The 21,566-nt window shown below is 38.3% G+C and overlaps 1 protein-coding gene across 15 annotated transcripts in view; it reads right to left on the bottom strand.

The window, feature by feature from the left end:
• LOC113117630 (sickle tail protein-like) overlaps window positions 1-21,566 on the bottom strand; it is a 52,036-nt gene that overhangs the window by 17,002 nt on the left and 13,468 nt on the right. For 14 of the 15 annotated variants that reach the window (XR_003294190.1, XM_026286530.1, XM_026286426.1 and 11 more), the window contains exons 2-5: window positions 15,469-15,749; window positions 9,608-9,803; window positions 9,018-9,216; window positions 7,424-7,517 (exon numbers count right to left, since the gene is read on the bottom strand). Coding sequence is in view for 14 of the 15 variants with exons in the window: in XM_026286530.1 (XP_026142315.1) it covers window positions 7,424-7,517; window positions 9,018-9,216; window positions 9,608-9,803; window positions 15,469-15,749 (770 nt within the window). In the remaining variant the exon portion in view is untranslated. Of the gene's footprint in view, window positions 1-7,423; window positions 7,518-9,017; window positions 9,217-9,607; window positions 9,804-14,101; window positions 14,402-15,468; window positions 15,750-21,566 lie in introns of those variants that run through there. The other variant, XM_026286491.1, reaches the window with a different exon arrangement.

The following is a 21,566-nucleotide window of genomic DNA, read 5'->3' as shown; positions in this document are numbered from 1 at the left end:
TTGTTTTTTCATATTTTTACTTAGCTTTGTTGTTCAAGTAATACAAATATTCTTGGTTCCTCTTATTAAGTAGTTTAAGTAAATTTAGTACTTCATCTTTAATATATTTTAGGTCAGTTAATAGGGAACATTTCACATTTTCAATGCATATTTTATTGTATTGATGAAATTAAAAATAATTCAAATAATTTTAGGTAACAATATCATACTGATATCAATCACCCTATTTAAAAACAATGTTTGACTAGAGACAGGTGGACATAACCCTGAGTGAGCCAAATTATAGAGGGCTTACTAGTGGAGTAGTTTTTCAGACCAACTGCTGATTAGTCAATTTTGAAAATATGCAGTTTTGCACATCCCTAGTCTAGACACATTCTTCTGAACAAACTATGCTTTTACATACAGTTAATTGCACTGGGATTCAAGTGAGTCTATTTTATTGATATATCTTGATATATATAGCTGTATATCATCTAGCAAACTGTTTTCCTCACTAGATACAGTTATGAAGAACACATAAGCCTAGCTAAACAGCAGGCTGCTTGTGTTGTGGGTGGTGTGGTGGAGCAGACAGGAGTTGGTCCCTTCTGCACTCTCATTAGAGCTGAGAACTACATGGTCAGGCACATCCGCTGCGGAACTCTCCTGAGAGCTTGACCTCAGTTTATCTCCACACCCGGCGCAGGAATTTTGGCTTTGAATTATCCTCTTCCCAATCTTCCATGGCCTGTTGAACTCAAGATATGGATGAGATAGCTGGAGACAGTCCAGTCTTCTTCAGAATTGCTTATAATTAGATTAAGCAAATTACACCACAGCAGAACAACTCCAAAGTAAGTTTTGCAAAGTTTTTTATCCAAGTATGTTGAGTATTTTCGAGAATTCCTTATCTGAGCACTTCTCCCGGAAGGGCGATCACACATATCAACCGAGCCAGATCATGCCTATCAGCCTGATTCATTTGGTTATGGAAGTTGTCGGTAGCACTGCACAGGGCTTGCTTGAGAATAATGTCTCTAAAGAAGTGTGTTTTTGGTTGTGAGGGAAAGATAACCTTGTTCAGCTTCCCAAAGAACCCAGCATTAAAGGTCATTTGGGCATTTGGGCAGTCCGGTACTGTTTGCAGATTTAGGCCTCAAGTAAGCCTTAGCATTGCTGTATGTAGGCCAACCAAATAATCCAAAACTGGCCTAATGTGGGCCACATTCTAACCCTGGTCTTCCTTTCAAAATGGGGGCATTTTGACAGTGGTCCACAAGCAGGCCACTACACAGCCACATTGTAGCTAATAATGAACTAAATAAACCATAAATAAGCATTATCTGGGCCACACTAAACTTAAAGTGAGTTATGCATCAACAATACTCAACATTGTAAAGAGAACTTAAAAAATGTCCTCATTAAATGTTCAAATAAATTCCAGAAATGTGTCCTACTTGATAAAATCATCCCGACCCAAGTTTTGCCCAAGCAGCAATTAAAATGTCACAGATTAATGCTATTATTAATGATTCTCACTCCGACTATACCAACACAGTTAGTCTCTGAGTGTCATAGCTACACAGTGTTAAATAGTTATGTTCGGTTATTGAACTAAACATGCTTTAGAGCCGGTTCTCAGGAAGTAACCAGTCGAGCTGGTTCACAAATTAAATTGAATCTAACCTCAGTTCCTGGTTGATGAGGACACACAACCGAAGTAGAATGCCAACTCAAAAAGAATAGATTGAGCAGATTCAATCAACTGTCGAAGTTTGCAGAGGATTATAGAGGACTCGACAAGAACCGAATGAGGTGTGGCAAAGTTCCTCTTTAGGAACTCCAGCTGTGTCAGTGAATGCTTGGGAATATCTCCAATGTGAATGGGCGAGACATCATAGGTAGGTGATGTCAGAGACCAGGAAGTTTTAAAAGCACATCTGGCAAAGCCGGCACCAGCCTTCTGTCATTCAGCAAGCTCTCTGTATGTGTGTCAGTCTGATATTCGTTTGTGAGTCTTACTTAGTGTTATTCGTCCATCATCATGTCAAAAGCACGAGAAAAGACTAAACACAAACTGGGCGAGGGCAGGCAGCATTTCAAGCTGTATGTTCCTCTCTGCCCGTGTTACATTACGAATGGGGTTTGTGCATTATCTGTTTCGGAGCGGAGGATGCAGAGTCGGCTCTCGAGAGGAGGTTGACGTGGAGTGCGTCGATGAGGATTCGCCCCCTCAGTCGTCACAGTATGATGAGCTCTTGGAGGTGGTAACTTGTGCTGTGGTCAAGTTGACCATCGATTGGCCAGCCGAGAAAAAGCATCGTCACTGCCCTCCAAGCCGCTACGTACCACTTCAGCGATGGTGGGCAAAGGGTACTCGGTAGCAGGTCAGGCTGGTACATGTCTGCAAACCATGGCGTTCTTACAAGCATACCAAGCCGACCTGCTCAAGGAATTAGAACTGCATCAGTTGAATCCCACAGTCATTCGACGGAAGTTCTCAAGGATGCTCACTCTCAAGAAGGTCATGTTTGTCACGATCGATCAAAAAGACTCACACTACCATCTCTCCATCCTTCCCACTCACAGAAAGTTTCTGAAGTTTACTTTTGGGGGCAAAGCGTAACAATATCGGGTTCTTCCCTTCGGCATTGCACTCTCACCCCACACTTTCACAAAGTGTGTAGATGCAGCTCTGGCTCCACTGAGACTCCATGGCATCTGCATACTGAACTATATCGACGACTGGCTGAATTTAGCTCAATTAGAGTAGATGGTGGTTTGACATTGAGATGTTGTTCTCGTGCACATGAGAGATCTGGGGTTAAGAATAAATGGCAAGAAAAGTGTGCTTTCTTCATTAGAGAGCACCACTTAACTGGGCAACTGGATGCAGGCACGATTGTCACCCGCTCGGATCGAGTCGATCCTCACCGCAGTCGCAAGAGAGAGAGAAGGCTGGTCACTGACTGTCAATCAATTTATGCTGGGTTTGATGGCAGCTGCCTCCAATGTGATACCTCTTGGCCTGCTGTATATGAGACCCCTACAGTGGTGGCTAAAGACCAAGGGGTTCTCCCCGAGTGGAAACCCACTTCACATGATCAAGGTCACGCGGTGATACCTATGTGCCTTGGACATGTGGAGAAACCACCAAGGAGGTCTGCATTCGCACCCAGGGCAAACTCCTTTCGCTAAGAGAAGTTCATATTCCTGGGCATCTAAATGTCACACCAAGGTAGTGAAGCAGATATGGAGAGTTTTTGGCCAGGTTCATATGGACCTGTTTGCGATAGGGAGACATTGCACTGTCCCCTCTGGTTCTCTCTGACTCATCCGGCTCAACTGGGGCTGGATGCCATGGTACAGACTTGGCCAAGGTTTTGTCTGTACACCTTTCCCTTGATCACTTTGCTCCCATGAGTTCTGGTAGCAGAGAGTGCATCGGGGCGGGGTCCGTCTGCTACTAGTAGCCCCATTCTTGCTGGGCGAGTATGGTTCTCGGACCTGATTGCCCTCCTCGATGGTTCTCCATGGGAGATTTCTGTCAGGAGGGATCTCCTCTCACAGGCAGGGGGCACTATAATCCACCACTGTCCGGAGTTGTGGGAGTTATTGGGGTGGCCTCTGAGGGGGCACAATCTCGTAGTTTCCATTCTCTCAACCGAGGTAGTGGAGACCATCCTCCAATCCAGAGCTCCTTCCACAAGGAAACTGTAAGTGGAATGTTGTTTTAACTTCTTGGTGCGGAGACCACCAACTCAACCCAGTTAACTGCCCAGCTGGTACAGAGCTGGAGTTCCTGCAGCCCCGTTTCACCACAGGGTTGACCCACTCTACCCTGATTGTCTACGTGTTGGCCATTGCGTCCTACCACGCCCCTCTCGTGGCCAGTCAGTGGGTAGACACCCCCTAATTACACGTTTCCTCTGCAGTGCACTAAGGCTGAGGCCTCCTGTACATTCTTGTGTCCCTATGTGGGACTTGGCTGTCGTATTAGAAGCTCTCTGTAATCCTGCATTCGACCCTATTAAGTAAATTTCTGATCGCCACCTCACTATAAAGACATTGGGACATGCAGGCCCTCTCCGTAGCTCCTACCTATATAGATTTTGCGCCAGGTCTGGCCAAAGCTTTTTTATTCCCTCGAATTGGGTATGTCCATAAGGTCCCCTCTTCTACACCACGGCCTGTTGTACTCCTGGCCTTAAGTCCTCCTCCCTTCAGGGAGCCAGACCAGAAGAAGCTTAATTGTATGTGTCCAGTGCAAGCACATATGTCCACAGAACTGCCCTGTGGAGAAGGGCGGACCTGTTGTTTGTTTGCTATGGTCCACCTAAGAGAGGTATTCCCGGTACAAAGCAAACCCTGAGTCAGTCAAAACATGAATGTTGCGGGCAGGAGTGGGACCAGATAAGATATGTTTCTGTAGGAGCGGGCAGGCGTGGAACAGAATCTTCCTGAAGCGGGACTGAAAAATCCATCCAGCACAGGTCTCTACTCACAGCCACATTAGCCAGAGCTTACTATGCCATATCTTTCCTAAAACTGGCCCAAGTACGTTTGAGGATAACTGGGCCACAGTTGTGTCATCATATGTGGGCCACTTTAGACTCACATTTACATTAGCCACTGCTCATTGTGCCATATCTTTGCCAAAACTGGCCCAGATATGTTTTAATATACCCAGGCCACATTTGCTGAAACATATGTGGACCAGATCTGGTTTACACCCTGATCACCCTTTGTCGATAATGCCACATCTTTGCCAAATGTGGCCCACATTTGGTCGGCACTATTTTGGCCATAATCACTGTTTACCACATGGGCAAGTTTAGGGTCACATTCAGATTATACATTGCCGTCACAACACAGCAACTTTACACACAGAGGCCTACATATGATTTTATACATTTGGGCCATTTTTGCTGTTTTACATATGGGCCACTTCAGGCTTGCATCCATTTTGTCTGGGCCATAAAAAGGTCACCAGTGTCATATCATTACCTTATGTGGGCCAAATCTGCATTCTATCTGGGTCACGTCCCGAAGAAGTGAGTGTAATAGGGCTGGGACAACGTGTCGTGGTCATCGATGACGTCAGCGCAGAAAAATACGTCGATGCAAAATATGTGCAACGATTCGACTGTTTTTATTTCTCTAAAAAACGTTTGCAAAACTTTTACCTTATGTGCACTGAATATACGCGATGGCCGGATCAACATTCTGTCCAACGTTATATAACCAATCCAGGGGTTTTTCTGCATTGATCTTTTTTTTTTTTGCTGGTTGTCAAAGCCTTATTTGAGCACTGTGCCTGACAGGGCGCGTACGAGAGAGAGCCCCGGCTGCGCGTGCACACTCACAGTCTTCAAACAACACGAGTGCTTCTTGCTCTCTCTCTCCCTTGTGCATATTAATCAAAATCATTAAACACGATAGAAAAAGGGCGAAACACCAAAGTTTCACGCGCGCTCGCCCACTCACAGTCTTCAAACTACACGAGCGCTGTCTTGCTCGCTCTCTCTCTCTCTCTCTCTCCCTCGTGCATATTAACCAAAATCATTAGACACGATAGAAAAAGGACGGAACGCCAAAGTTTCACGTGGAGCATTCAGAGATTTTTTTTTTCTCCATGACAGGCTGCTGGCTCCCACTGTTACATTTTTTTTTTTTTGGAAAAGCACTCTCTGTATTAGCTTAAAGCTCTCCAGTTTACATTGGTTACTGTATTCTTTCAATTGCTCTAAACAAGTATTTTCGGTGACCTTTTTATTGAATGCTAGACATCAAGCTGTTGTTAGTTTCATCTGAAAGAATAACTTTTTTTCAGTAAGCTAGGTCCTATGTGTTCAGTAAGCTTGTTTCAGTAAGCTATGTGTTTTCAAGGCTTCAAGGTTTTATTGAATGCTATCTCTATACAAGTGCAAAGTAATGCATTCTTAGTCAGTCTTTTATTTTGTAATTTTAAGAGCAATAAACATATATTGCAATGTTAAGGAATTAATGTTTTTTTCATTCAGATATGTAAATCAACGTATAAATTGTTAGTAGTCAATTAATGGGCAAATAATCGAAATCGAATCGTTCTGAAAAATTAAATCGTTAGATTAATCGATGCATCAAAAAAATAATCGCTAGATTAATCGTTTAAAAAATAATCGTTTATCCCAGCCCTAGAGTGTAAGGTTTCTCAATGAATCTTTCCTAATAATGTGCTTCTTAACAAGTTTCACAATGAATATGGCTAAAGTTTATCATCTCTGAGAGAGATGGCTCAGAAGATAGGGACGGGGCGAGCAGAGCTCATTTGCATTTAAAGCCACTCTGAAATACGCTGTTTTTGACAGGGTAAAAACGGTATTTGAACCAAACTACGTTACAGAATTTGTAAGTGGGTATTCGATGACCCCTTTAAGGGAACAGTCAATGCAATTTGTTTTTTCCAGGGCCAGGATTTACATGTTGCCTAAAATATCCAGGTTTTATCTTTGTTTTCCTGATTCCTGTTTTGCTAAAGGGTTATGATAGAAAAGTAGTTTGACCAATAACATGCAGGCATTGCACATAACCACCAATCACTGCATGTGAGAAGATGGGATCTACATAAAATTGAAAAGTTATGCAAATACGCGTACATATTAGGTGTGTTTTACTTAAATCAGTACTTTGCAGACTGATTGGTGTATGACATCAAAGTACCATGAGAGCAATTTGAAAGCATAAGGAGCCGTCTGCTCTCTATAGCTCTCATGGTACTTTGATGTGGTAACACGGATCAGTCTGTGCAGTGCTAACAAAGCCAAAACCTGAATTATAGCCAATATAAAAATCCTGGCCAGGAACTGTCAAGGGAAAAAGTCCAGAACCTACCTGAGTCAGAATCTCAGGTGGTAAGTAAAGCTGCAACAAATTACTGTGTTTTGTTGGCAATCGGCACATACGTGCATATAATTTGACACAAATGTAACACAAATGTGTTTAAATCAAATTCCATTTGTTGCATAATGAGATAAAGAACAGACATTGTCTGCCTTTTTTAATTAATGGAATAGTTCTGCATTATCTACATTCATGATCCCAAACAAATCACTTTAATGCTGCATGGCAAATACTATTGTGCCTTTGACATACAGTAAAAATGTCAGATCTCAGAGCCAACCTGTTTTGCTAAAGGTGACCTGCCCATTATAATTGTGCAAAAGAGAAGAGACCAACCAGTGGGCCCTCTGCCAAAATTAATGGGTGTGGTAAGTATTTGCTTCAAATTCTGAGCTCTAAAGAGCATATCCAGAACGTTAACCTTCATGATCCTGTCACCTGTTCAACACCAGCAGCAAAGGTTATTGAAAAGCAAAGTTGTGTGAATTAAAGATGATTTTTAAGAACGTGAAGAGTAATAGTAATAGAACAGTTCAGTGGTCACACTTTTGTCACTCACCCTAATTTCTCCATTATTGGCTTTTGGGTTGTGATTGAAGGCCTGGGCTGGGTCTTTGTGATAAACTTTCAGGCAAGAGTGTGTTGTTATGTTCCTGCAAAAAAAAAAAAAAAAAAAACACACACACGTTTGTTTTATTGAAAAGTGGGGAAATCCCATGGGCGTAATGGTTTTTATATTGTACAAACTGTATATTCTATTGGCCTTTACCAACCCTACCCCTAAACCTAACCCTCACAGGAAACTTTGTGCATTTTTACTTTCTCAAAAAAACTCATTCTGTATAATGTATAAGCGTTTTGAAAAATGGGGACATGGGTTATGTCCTCATAAATTACCCTCTCCTTGTAATACCTCTGTCATACCTATGTCATTATACAGAGTTGAGTCCTGATATGTCCCAAAAACAAGAGCACACACACACACACAGACATATATATACCTATATAATTTTAGAATATTAGTATTAATACACAACCATTCAAAATTTTGGGGTAAGGATATTTTTAAAATGGTTTTGAAAGAAGTCTCATTTATAAAGGCTTAATTTATTGATTTATGATCAAACATACAGTAAAAACAGCAATACTGTGAAATATTACTACAATTTAAACTATTCTATTTATTTACTAAATGTATCAGTAGCTGAATTTTAAGCAGCCATTACTCCAGTCTTCAGTGTTACTTTCTTGCCTAAGAAATAATTCTAATTATGCTGATTTGAGTTGAACCTTGTCTATTATCACAGTTGAAAAACAGTTCTGCTGCAAAATATTTCTGTGGATTTTTTGTGATTTAGCAAGCTCAAAAGAACAGCATATTTGTGATAGAATTTTTTTTGAGCATTTAAGTATTTACTGTCACTTTTGATAAATGTAATCAATCCTTGCAAAATAAAAGTGTTAATAAGTATTAAATACATACATGCATACATACATACATACATACATACATATATATATACACACACACACACACACACACACACACACACACACACATATATATATATATATATATATATATATGTGTGTGTGTGTATAGAGAGAGAGAGAGAGAGAGAGAGAGAGAGATAGAGAGAGACCCCAAACATTTGAATGGTGGTGTATATATTTTTTTCTTGGTGTTAAGTCCAGAGTGCTGTGGTGTAAAAAAGTAAAATCCAGGTTCAATGAGGCAGAACAGATCGTTACTACAATGAGCTGCAGCTCACAGTGACACAAAGGTTAGAAGCGTGTCAACACAAGCTACTTCCTCATAACTATATTGTTAACAAACCAAGCCCATCCTGTGCCGAATAACACACACACAGAGAAAAAACAGATTGATCAACCTCTCTTTCTATTCCTGCTGACTTGTTAGGAAGCCACTGGCCAGCGAAGAGTAGGGTGTGGAAAAGGGAGTCACCCAAATGTTTGAAAGTACTTAAAATCAACCACTGCCTGCACTTATAACCAAGCACAGTGTAAAAGGGAATGGATTTAACATGATCTAATATTTTGTACATAGCATGTTTTATGTTTTAAATTCTTTATATAATTCATGTAAAAAAAAAAAAATTGTCTGACAATGACAAGAGTTGCATAACACACACCTGACATCAGTCAACTCATAGTACATATTCCTCATGTCATCTTTGATGTAAATAGCCACACTGGGGGACTCCAGTATCTTCATGGTGAGGTGATGAGGGAAGGCACTGACAAACAGAGCCTTGATGGTGTCTGCACCCGTCACCTCACTGGGCATTCGGATCTGTTTGGTCTCTTCTCCATACTGCAGGTAGAGGACACCTAAATAAAAACCAAGTATAAGAGATTGATAATAGCACAATATTTCTGCAGGACTTTAGAGAGGAATTAAGTATAAAATGACTAAAAGCTGTATAAATATACCTTAAATGCATTCAGTACAGCATATAGGCTAACAAGTGTACTAATGGTAAATGGTGACAACTGAATTCTGTCCTAGACAGGGACTTACTGATCTTCTCTTTTAATGTGCAACATGGATTCAAACAATCTTTTCATTTATTAATATCTGAGTAACTTCAGCTTTGCCTTAAAACTTGATTTGTAACTTCATCAACATTACTTCAAAATATCTACTGACAATCATGGGGCATAAATAAATCAAAAACACACTCATGAGTTAAAAACTCAAAAACACTGAGTGTAACTTTACCAAAGGACCTGTCCTTGGTCTGGTAATTTGACTTGACCACGGGGAGGCTCGCTCGGGAGCGGCTGCCTCGGGTGAAGGCGGAGGGGGCTTCTCCTTCTGACATGGCCTCCAAAGAATCAAGGGAGGCCAAAGAGAGATGCTCCCCCAACTCCCCTACAGCAGACTGAGGGGTTACACTGTCCCCAGAACTCCTGATCTACAAGACAACACAGAATGATCAAAGAAGAGGTTAAACAGATCATTTAAAACTGTATCTATCATTAAACACTTCACAAATATTTTTGTCTATATAATTTAACCCTAAAGATTTCAGCAATGTTGTGTATTTTTGCATTTAGCTTTTCATTTTATATTTTTTGTTTTAATTTTAGTTTGAGTAATTCTGTTATATGCTTTTGCTATTTTTATTAGTTTTAATTTTTTATATTTCTATTTTATTAATCTTACTTAAACTTCAAAGTCACCAAGGCAACATGTAGCATTTTCATTTCATTTAAAAAAAAAATTCTTTACTTTTTATATTTTATTTTATTTCAGATTTATTTAAATTCATACTTGTATAAGTTTATGAACTGTGCTTTCTGAATGTCAAGATGTGAGCAGTGTGGTACCATCATAAATGTAAATGCTCAATTAAAGGCTACAGAAAGGTCAGAGAGGAATTGTGGAGAGATGCTAAATAGCCAGACACAGCCCTGTTCAGTAAACACTCAATACCCGAAAGAACAAAAAAGAAAAAAAAATATGACATTAAAATCCTTTACTTATTATTCTACCACATTTGCAATTTATGTGCCTGAAGAGACAAACTGAAAACAATAATCTATTGATCACAAGTGTGACTACAAAATAAAAATAAAAGTATGGTAGTCTTTTGATTCCTTTTCTGTTTCACAACAAAATCTTCAACATGTCTTTAAGTCGATTACGGCTCAGTCCTGTAATTTAGAACACATAAAAAAAAAAAAATGGAGTGAGTGAACTCCAGTGGCACAAAAGCAGTAAATGCACAATGACCAATTAGTGTGCTCTGGCACAAACATGATCCTTTTTTGTAGCCTATTTATTTTCAAAGACCAAAGTATATCAACATGGTTATCCTCACAATAACACAATTTGGGCCTATACAGACAGCAGCCATCAGGTGATGTATATGTTCAGGGGCTTGGCAGATCCTGATGCAGACCCTGAGGCTGGAAGTCATTGCTCCCAACTCAGCAACAGAAAGAAGCGACAGGCAGAAGGCCACACATACCGAGTCAGAGCGCGACTCATCATGACGGCAGCATGCACACTGACTTGCTCTGACATGCACGCCTTCCAGATTACCACCCTGCATGACCCGAAGGAACTTAATCCTTCAATACTACGCTGCTTCATTTTCCACCGTGGTTTTGGTGACAACGCAATTATAAGGTCAGGACAGAAGCACACAATTACACCTTAGACTCAGCGTTTGACGCAGGCATTTCCGAAAGCATCTCGAAACACTTCTGTAAACATCTTTTCAGAACTAAATTTAAATCAGACCATTATTTTGTACGATTGACTTAGTTTTCGTGCAGATTAGTTCGAGCTCGTGTTTTGACCAAACAATGCTACATTGTGCTAATTTAGACACTTTCGATCTGAGATCTTGTGTTATGGAAATCAAGAAAAAAAAAAAAAAAGTAATACTGTTGTATCTTTTGGAGGATCTCTGCTGACAAAAAGATTTAGAGACACGATTTTTTAAAGGGTGATCTTTTAACTTGAGCAACAGGTTTTTAGTGGTTTGTAATGTGCAAAACATTGCAAGAGTGAATCAGTTAAAAACTTCTAACACATTTCCAATGAAAAACTATCAGATATCAGATCAGTGGAATGCAAAAAAAAAAAAAAAAGATCCACATTTTTTAAGTGACATTTTAACTTTTTTAAATTTAAACACTATATGCATGAAACATTGCAAAAAGATGTGAGCGCAACAGTCAAAGAAATACACTGAATGCATGTTTTCATAGAAAAACTACAAAAAGCAGTACTGGAATGTAAAATGTGAGACAATGGGAAGTATAATTGAAATAACTAAAGTGTAATTGAATTTGAGATGTCATGAGCGATACTGCAAAAGGCACAAGATGCAAGTCCAGTGGCCAATGAAATTCGTCTAGAGCATCTTAAAGGGGGGGTGAAATGCTCATTTTCACTCAATATCATGTTAATCTTGAGTACCTATAGAGTAGTACTGCATCCTTCATAACTCCAAAAAAGTATATAGTTTTATTATATTCATAAGAGAAAGATAGTCTGTACCGATTTTTCCCAGAAAAACACGAGCGCCTGGAGGCGTGACGTGTGGGCGGAGCTAAAGAATCACGAGCTCCAGTTGCGTTGAGAGCTTTTGGAAGCTGTGACAGCTGTGAAGGCTGAAACTGAACGAGAGCAGCAGCAGCAAGGACTCGCTCCGAGCGGGGCTCCAACCCGGGTCTCCGATGGGAGGTGGACGCACTAACAAGGAGGCAGAGATATTTTAAGCAGTTTTACTCACCGCCTGTGGTTCCAGCACACAATCGTGACCCTTTTTCGTTGGGATTGCATCATCCTTAAGAAATAAACGATACGCAAATCCGTCGTCAAACTGGGCTTTGTGTGTAAAACAAGCGTTTTAGAAATGCAGGGAACAAACACAAACACTTGCACAACTCCGTTGATGCTCTGTAAAAATAAACTCCATCCACTGGTCCCTTAATGCTGTTTTTTCTTTGGTAATCTGTGCAGGGTTGTCTTGCCCTGGCAACCAAAAACACACTCCTTTTGTGACATTTCGCGACGCTCTCGCTCTGATCAGTGATTGTCTTCGCTCAGCCTCTCTCTGCTCTGCTATACGGGAGCGCGCACTCTTCCGGCAGAAGTGCCCAAGGACCCATATAAGGAAGTTCCGCTCCATCTAACGTCACACAGAGCCATACTCGAAAAAAACTTTCCGAAACTTGTGACAAACCGGAAGGAGTATTTTTGGAACAGAAATACTCCTTCAAACGTACAACTTAATTTTTGAAACTTTGTCCCTGTTTAGCATGGGAATCCAACTCTTTAACAGTGTAAAAAACTCAGTATGCATGAAATAGCATTTCACCCCCCCTTTAACATACAAAAACAATGGAAAATCAGCACAGTGAAATACAAAAACGTATTCTGTGTGAACAGCCCTTAAGAATACAATAGATCAGCTTCATTATTCACATTACTGCTGCAGTGACTCCACATTCACTCAATACTTCATCATTTGGCTTTGATGGAGGTATGTGAACGCGCCCATTATGCAGGCAATACCAGAAACCTCTTTATAAAGTTAAAATCTATGTTGACTGATGGAAAACCGTGCTCTGGCAATTCATAGGAGGCATATCCAAAAATCTTTCATTCTGAAGATCCAGGCTGAGACTTGAAGGTGATGAATACGAGTTTGATGTTATCTTTGCACAGGTGTTGCATTGTGAGACGACTAACAATCGCTTCGGTGTGCACAGACGCGGCAAGAGCAAATAATAGGCTTTTATGTTCGTTTGTAAAAACAAAGTGAATGAAACTGTACCCAGATTAATGAAGCATGACAGCTGGGATCATTTTAGGCATGCATAATTCAAATATACGTTAAACATTTCATTGTGTGGATTAAATAAAATAAACATGATTGCATTCTTAAGATTGCTTAAGGATAACCCTGAAAAAAAAACTACAACACTTGTTGAAAGTGTTACTCTTATTATCCAGATCCAGGTGCTTCAACTGCACCCTGCAGACCAGGGATCAAATTTACACGTATTTCACATGCATAAGCAAGCCGTGCTGACATACGCTCACACTCGGGCACTGTCAGAATGCATTACCTGCAGAATACCTGAATACAGCAGTTTAAAGCGTAAGGGTGGGCTTGAGGGGGCAGCTTGCACGGTTCACTGCACACTACTCTAATCACAGGCAGATTAATGGCCACAAACCATGCTTCATCTGAGCTGGTCTAATGCCAGGTCTTTGAACGCACTAGCAGGGTCAGATAAATCATACATCATTCTCTCTGGGTCTGGATAATACTGAAGTAAGAATGAGCGAGAGGTGGATGAAACACACACTCCAGCTGGATGGGCTTCAGTTTTATTCAGTGTCAGGGGAATTATATGATATAACTTACGGCTGTACAAGCCACATTAAAAAAAAAAAAAAAAAAAAGAAAAGAACATACTATGATTAAAAATAAAAAATACAAAAACATTCAAGAGACAGACACACTGCATTGAAAGGAACCAGCTATTGGGAAAGCAAATGAGTTAAAAGAATACCCCCCCCCCCCCCAAACACACACAAAAAACTATTAAACTATTAACTATTAAAAAACCTATACATATAAAGTAAAATAAACAAAAGTTTCTTTACTTAAAGAGTTGAGACAAGCCTATTGATTACACAGACTGACTTGCTGACAGTTTATAATTTTAGGCTTATTTACAATACCTTGATGCAAAACCTCCACCTTGATTCTTCACACAAAGAAAGACATATTCCAGATAATAAATAGCAAATGTCAATAGAAAGTCCGGTAGTGTGTCTGAAAGTAGATGTAGATCGCTGCAGTAATTTGTCTGTAGTGAAGTGGCGATCTTTGAAAGCTGTGACATCAGCGCCGTCTGCACAGAGACACACCCACCGACATGAACTTACCTGAAAGACTTGTTGGGCTACAAAACAAGCACTGAAACAAGGTGGTTGCGAAATGTCCCTTTCCATCCCCTTCTTGTTTACTACATCTTAAATCAAGATAGCGACATTAAGCCATGAAAAGTTATTAAGTGGTTGCGCGACTCTTTGGAGTATTCAATTCTGATTGGTCAATTCTGTCAATTCTGATAGGCGATTGGCCGTATTCTGTAGTATTGTCTCTACTAGTATACTGATAAAATAAAATATTACTCATATCAGAATTTATTAAAAGTTGATAACAACAAAAGCAAAAACAACTACAATTCAATAAATATAATCCCATCTGTAATTATCACATGTAATGCGGTCAGTGACGTTGCAGCAGCGCTCAAAGTTAACGCGCTTTATTTTAGCCTACATTCCGCGTCCCAGACTTCAGAGGGGATTCTTTGGGTATGTTCAGCTGTTTACCTGCTTCATTTGAAGGCAGCTAGCTAGCTACTGATTGTGTAAAATACTACAGCTTTGGATATCTGTGCATGAGCGCAGTCATCTGGAGATGACTGATAATACATTCATTGCGTAAGCCTACATCTTATGTTTACGTGACATAAACCGGCTATAATTTAGCCTACCTTTTATATGTATTTAATTAATTAAGATAAACATCGTTAAACAGTTAAAGTACGTTAAACAGTTTATTCACATTTGTTTTTATATTAATATAACAGTTTATTTAAGCATGCATACAAATAAAACTGCAATAGTCCAAGCTGTGACTACACCACTCAAACTTATCCATCCGGCAAAGATACAATGAAAATGTCAAGCGGAAACTAGCTGCAATAAAAATGTCAGTGTTCCTTGATACATGTGTAGGTCAGAGTAAGGGAATGGTAACATATGTGGAGAGGGGCTAAACCAACTGTAAAAGTTATTTTAGCAAGGCATGGACCAATCTCTTATAGAACTCATCTTATGGAATATCATTGACTGGGATGACCAAATGTAATGATTTACACAGAAAACAATGGATTTTTTTTCTGTGCTGTTAGCTTATTTTATCATATCCTTTCATCTGTTTTTGATGTTGCCATTTTGATTTGACTTTTATATTTAAAAACCTGACTTAGCCTAAGCGAAAAAATATTCAGCAGTTGATTTGAGCTGATTAAGCTTACCTGTTCTCTGAGTCTTTCCTGGTGCCCCATAATGACAGAGGCATGATGGGGATATTTCTGTTTTAAATGCTCAAGAAAGGCCTCTTTCTTGTGGTCCATGTTGAAGGACTGCATGACGATCACGTCCCCAGCAGTACGAGGCCCTCCTACTGTGTGTCTCCTTGGCACAGTGTGAGGGGACCAGGGGTCTGTCTGCTCACTCTCATCTGCACTGCTTTGTTTTCTGCTGTTTCTGTCCACATCCTCATGGGAGCACATCCTCTGGTTTCTTCTCGCTAGCTCTTTGATTAAAGGCATAAGAACATATACAAAGGAATACAGATTAGATAGGGACACTCAGTGGGCGGCTGTACTTGGCTTGAGACCTGCAATTAATTAGTGTGATAAGCAACACAGTCAAGGCAATGACCGGCTTAGAGTCGGACAGCTGCTGGCCAAGAGAGCAATTATTGAGCAAAGCTACAAACAGGCCATTTGTTTCCCATAAACAGCTTGCTCCTTGCCAAAAGAGGTCTCAGTGCACTCAGTGTGATGGCTCATTATCAGCCCGGGCTGACTGCATGGCATCGAGGCCCTCCAGTGGGGAGTCAAACCACTGCGTAAGAATCAACAGTTTGATATACTAAGAATTATTATTGACATGCATTGTTGTTTCTGTTAACTGTTAAAAATCATGGTATAATGTTTCATAACATGAACTAGTTAACATGAACCAACAACGGACATTTATTTATATTAATCATTTATTTATTAATTCATTTATAAAATATATTTGTTATTTCTATTTGTTAACATTAATTAATGAATTGTGAACCAACATGAACAAATTGCTGCTAACTATAACATTAACAAAGATTTAAAAATGCTTTAATATATTGTTTATCTTAGCCAATTCGTTTAATAATGTTAACAAATGAGAACTTATTAAGTGTTACCACAATCATAACCATATTGCTATTTGAAATAAAGCTAAAATGAAACAAAATCTAAATATTAGATGAAAAGCTTAAACTTAAATCAAATTTATAAATGTTGTCTTGTCAACAAATAAATAAGTTAAAATGCAGTACTAAAATGAGTCAAACTAAAACTGAAATAAAAATACATAAAAGTAAAATAGCTAAAAATAAATAAATACTAATTCCAAATATTATTAAATACTATGTAATAGTATATAAATAACACTGAAATACCACAGCTGTTCTGTTATATTGTGAATGAGCATTCAATAGACATATGTAAAACAATATGATAGAAATAATTCATGTATATTCTTATACAATAAAACAGCTTTACAAGCCATTACGAATAATTTTAGATATAATGTACCATGCTACTTGACATATTGCAAGCACTGCACAAATCCTTTTAAATCAATACATTTCTGCAAAAGTAATTTTCATAGTTTGTGGAACCTGTAGGTTTTGTTTGGGTGAATGTTCCAACAGGTTTACTGTAAAGAATTATTGCATCATTATTGGCTAAGACAGACACATTCCATCATTGGAAGCTAATGAGAGACAAGCAGTAATCCCACTTAATTTCCTTTCTCATGATAGCCATTCTGGAGTCTCAGGCCTCTTGTTAGGGAAAGAGTTTAATGCTTAATGAGGACATCTAAAAACCCTGTGGTATGTGGAGGAATTTTCTCATTTTTTTGCTGATGTCCTCCCTTTGTGGATAAGCTTCACTGGAAAACATTAAGAGAAAAGAAGAGGAACTTTATGGTCTTTCATGTGACCTGTAGTTTGTATAAAAAAATTAATATAGGGACTGAGACGATCCATTCACAGACATTTGTGGTGAGATTTGTGCTTTATGTATTTTTTTTTTTTTTTTTACAGACCTAGTATTGCAGGACATTTAAAGGGATACTCCACCCCAAAATGAAAATGTTATAATGAATTACTTACTTCCATGTCGTTCCAAACCTGTAAAAGCTATGTTCGTCTTCGGAACACATTTTAATATATATTTTGGATGAAAACCGGGAGGCTTGAGACTGTCCCATAGACTGCCAAGTAAAATACACTGTCAAGGTCCAGAAAAGTATGAAAGAAATCATCAGAATAGTCCATCTGCCCTCAGTGGTTCAACCGTAACATTATGAAGCGACGATAATACTCCACAAAGATGCACTTTTCTTTCATCAAATCAAATCAAAGCATAAATACACTGTGGCACGGCTGACACTGAAGAGCGTACACTGTTTGAGTGATGTGGAGAGGCACAGAGGAGACTGCTGACAAAGGAATTGTTGAATAAAGTTGTTATTTTTGTTTTCTTTGCTTAAAAACAGTATTCTTGTTGCTTCATAATGTTACGGTTGAACTACTGATGGCAGATGGACTTTTCTGATGATGCTTTTCATACTTTTCTGGACCTTGACAGTGTAACTTACTTGGCAGTCTATGGGAAACCTCCTGGTTTTCATCCAAAATATCTTAAAATGTGTTCCGAAAACAAACTAAGCGTTTACAGGTTTGGAAAGACACAGGGGTAAGTGATTCTTAATAAAATGTTCATTTTGGGGTGGAGTATCCCTTTAAGGTGTCATACATTTCTTTAGTAATGGTCTGCTGAAGCCCTTTAACTTTTCCTGACGTGAAATATCCCCAGCCCTTTGCTTACTTATGAAAAAATGGACACTAAAAGAGTTGTTTCCTCACAGAGACACTTTGAAAGAAAAATCACACCGTCAACAGAACTGAAGCGGGTCAGACTGATGAAGATGGAATTGTTGGAGTTTGCATGCCTTTGCGCTTATTCCCCATAAAACATAATGCATGAGATAATATAAATCATTTTTTCTCATTTTTGTGCAGAACCTGTCATATATTGTGAATGAGGTATGCTGAGATGGGGTGATAACTTACATTTGTACTACTCTAGAAGAAATATGAAACATTTTTACTAGACGCTTCCCATTTCTGACCAGAAAAGAGATGTTCCTTCCATTTTCACCACCCATCTGAGAGAAAACTTGCTTGGTGTGTGCTCAACATCAGATATCTGGATGGCCCTGAGAGGAAGTGGCTGTAGATAACTGATGATGGCCAGCTGTTCCTGTGGTGATTATGTATGAATGCCTGCTTGTTGTTGGACTAAAGAAACAGTCACACTCCTCTGAGAGTTATCATTCATACTGTACATAGATATACGACTGCAGTTCTTCTGAGGAACATGAATGACGTCTGTGTCGTTACAGTATGCACATCCTTAGCATTTGTTTCGCGAATTATTTTTGGTGTAAGGTTCAAATTTTGTAATACTTTTAATGTAGAATTTCTCATGATTTAAGATATATTATCAATATTATAAATATAATGTTTTTGTAAATGCAAATACACTATATACACTTATTATGCCATCAAGGCTGCATTTATTTGATAAAAAATAAAATAAAAACAGTAATATTGTGAACTTAAAAGCTAAAATAACTGGTATATTAAAATATTATTTATTTTTCTGATTGCAAAACATAATTTTCAGCAGTCGTTACTCCAGTCTTAAGTCTCACACGACCCTTCAGAAATAATTTTACAGTAATATGCTGATTTGGTGCTGAAGAATAATTTATTACTATTATCAATGGTAAAATCAGTTGTGCTGCTTAGTTTTTATGTGGAAACCATGATACTTTTTTTGCAGGATTCTTTGACAAAAGTTCAAAAAAATAATGTATATTTTGAAACATTATAAATGTCTTCAATGGGACTTTCAGTCAATTAAAAAAAAATTCCAGGCCCCAAACATTTGAATATAAATAAATAAATAAACAACATTACATAATCTTGTTTATTGAAATATTATTTTGGTCAAAAAATTTGTGATACCCAATGTGTTAAAAAGATACAGTTAGACAATAAATTAATAATTATTATTTTTATTTTTTTTTGTTTTGGCAGTGCAGTGAGCCGTTTATTAAATCTGTAAGATTTGTTGAAGCATGTATGTTGTATCTATCAATTTATCCATCTATTCATCATCTTTATTATATTTTTATTGTATTTTAATTACTTCAGATGAACAAAAGATGGGCTAACATTATCTCCAGTGGTATTGCAAAGCCCCTCTGGGTAACTTTCTATGTTTGTGTCCAATTTAAGAGTATAACTCTCCCTTTAATGGTCTTTTAATGTTATCCAGTTTCAAGTGTATGGGTTATTAAAAACCTCCCCTTATATCCTTTATTCTCTCTAATTTACTCTTCTCAGTAAAACAGATGACCGCTGGAGAAAATTCAGACATTGTCTGTCATTTTCCAAGCTTTAAGGTCATTTTATGGAGAGGATATCCTCTCTTCACTCACAGATGTTATTTGGGACTGAATGACAAACCTGTATCTCAAACCTAAGCATTATGGTGTGGACAAGCTGAGGCACAGCCATACAGCATTAGCCAATTGTCAACACACTTGAAAAACTCACTCTGACATTTAATCTGAAGTAAACACATGACACACAGCACTTCAAACTGAGTTTGGCTAATGTCTCATCTTCCACACTAAGCTAAAAGTGTGGAGGATTTCAATAGGTTTGGGTATTTGCAGGCCTGGCATCGCAAGTATTTGCTTTCCTCTCAAACGAAGGTAAGTGTTGATTCCTCTGCCTCTTTCATGAGAGTTTTATGCTTGAAAAATTATATATAGCAGTCAAATATCATGTAGAGACACACAAAATATTTATGGGATCATTAAGGCCATACATGAGATTAATTGTGTGCTTTTTCCTGATCAAATATATATGCCGTCTGAAATCCAATTCATTAGATATACAGTACAATTCATAAAAATGTTTCTGCAGAAATGTCTGCTGAGAATTCATCTTTACCATTCACAGGAAGAATTTATTAAAATAAAACTGTAATAATATTTCACTATACTGTTTTACTGTGTGTGTGTTTATATATATATATATAATTTATTTAATAATGTATCTAATAGTATTTATTTACTTTTTAGTGAACAAATAGTCAGTGAAACTTTGATGAAATGACATATACAGTTATGTCATGACTCATGAGACTTAGTCATGATATCCACAGTGAGACAATGAACAATTTTTCAGCCAAGGCCATTATTTGTCTTCCTATTCTGAGGGGCAAGGTTTTTTTTTTTCTTTTTTTTTTTTTACGTAACAAGGAAAACTTTCCCTCACTGGAAATCAACTTCTAACGGTCATTGTGAATGTTCTTATTATGGCATTGGACATAACTGGCATGGTTAGAGTATTTTGTGTCTGCCATCTGCCATGGCTTGAATGTATGACTGCAGTGTGTTGTGATTAGTATTCAGTGTACTGTCTTCAGTGGAGAATCCTTAAGTATTCTGTAAAACTGAATAGTCATAAAATGCTGGATTTTTTAATGACTTGCTTTCAATCAGTTTTCACTCCAGCGCTTGCATTAGGTGTTGGAGTCTGTGCTATCCATGATAAGCAGCTTTGCATACTTACCTCTCTGTCCTGTTATAGGAGGATTGCTTTATCTTTTAAATCCTAAACTGTGTTTGGCATTCGTTTATAGTCCAGGAATAAATGCTCTGAAGTGTTAGGTAACTCAAGGGACACTGTGTGAATGAAATAAAACCAACACATCCATCTTTTTTGTCAACTGACTTGCTGAGAATGATTCTCTGACTTGTACGAACAGATCCTCGGCTATACAAAGTACAAATTCCATATAACAATAGAACACTGACATGGTGATGCTAACCCCTGGAATCTGACATTGTATGATTAAATGATTTCCCACAAATGTCTATGATATAATGTATCAGTGCCATCTAGTGTTTAATAAGACTGAGAGTTCTCATATGTTACGATTGGTTGAACCTGGAAAATAAAATATGGAAGAAGTTTAAAAATGAAGTTGAAAATTGAGATTTAAATATTTTCTCAAGAAATATTTGATAGTGGTAAGCCACAGTGTCTAATAATATGGTAGGAGTCTGTATTATGAGTGTTTTTCTTGGCCATATTTGAGCTTCACACATTGAGAAGAATATACCTCCTTTGTAAAACTTATTCCATGACCTTGCGATTTTTTTTTTTGGTAGTCCCTCTCTCACAGTCTAAAGTAGACAGTGTCCATAGAAA

The sequence above is a fragment of the Carassius auratus genome, chromosome 2 (genome assembly GCF_003368295.1).
Source record: "Carassius auratus strain Wakin chromosome 2, ASM336829v1, whole genome shotgun sequence".
In the NCBI taxonomy this organism is placed as follows: Eukaryota; Metazoa; Chordata; class Actinopteri; order Cypriniformes; family Cyprinidae; genus Carassius; species Carassius auratus.
The sequence above is the reverse complement of the archived record's forward strand: the minus strand, read 5'-3'. Positions and strand labels throughout refer to the sequence as shown.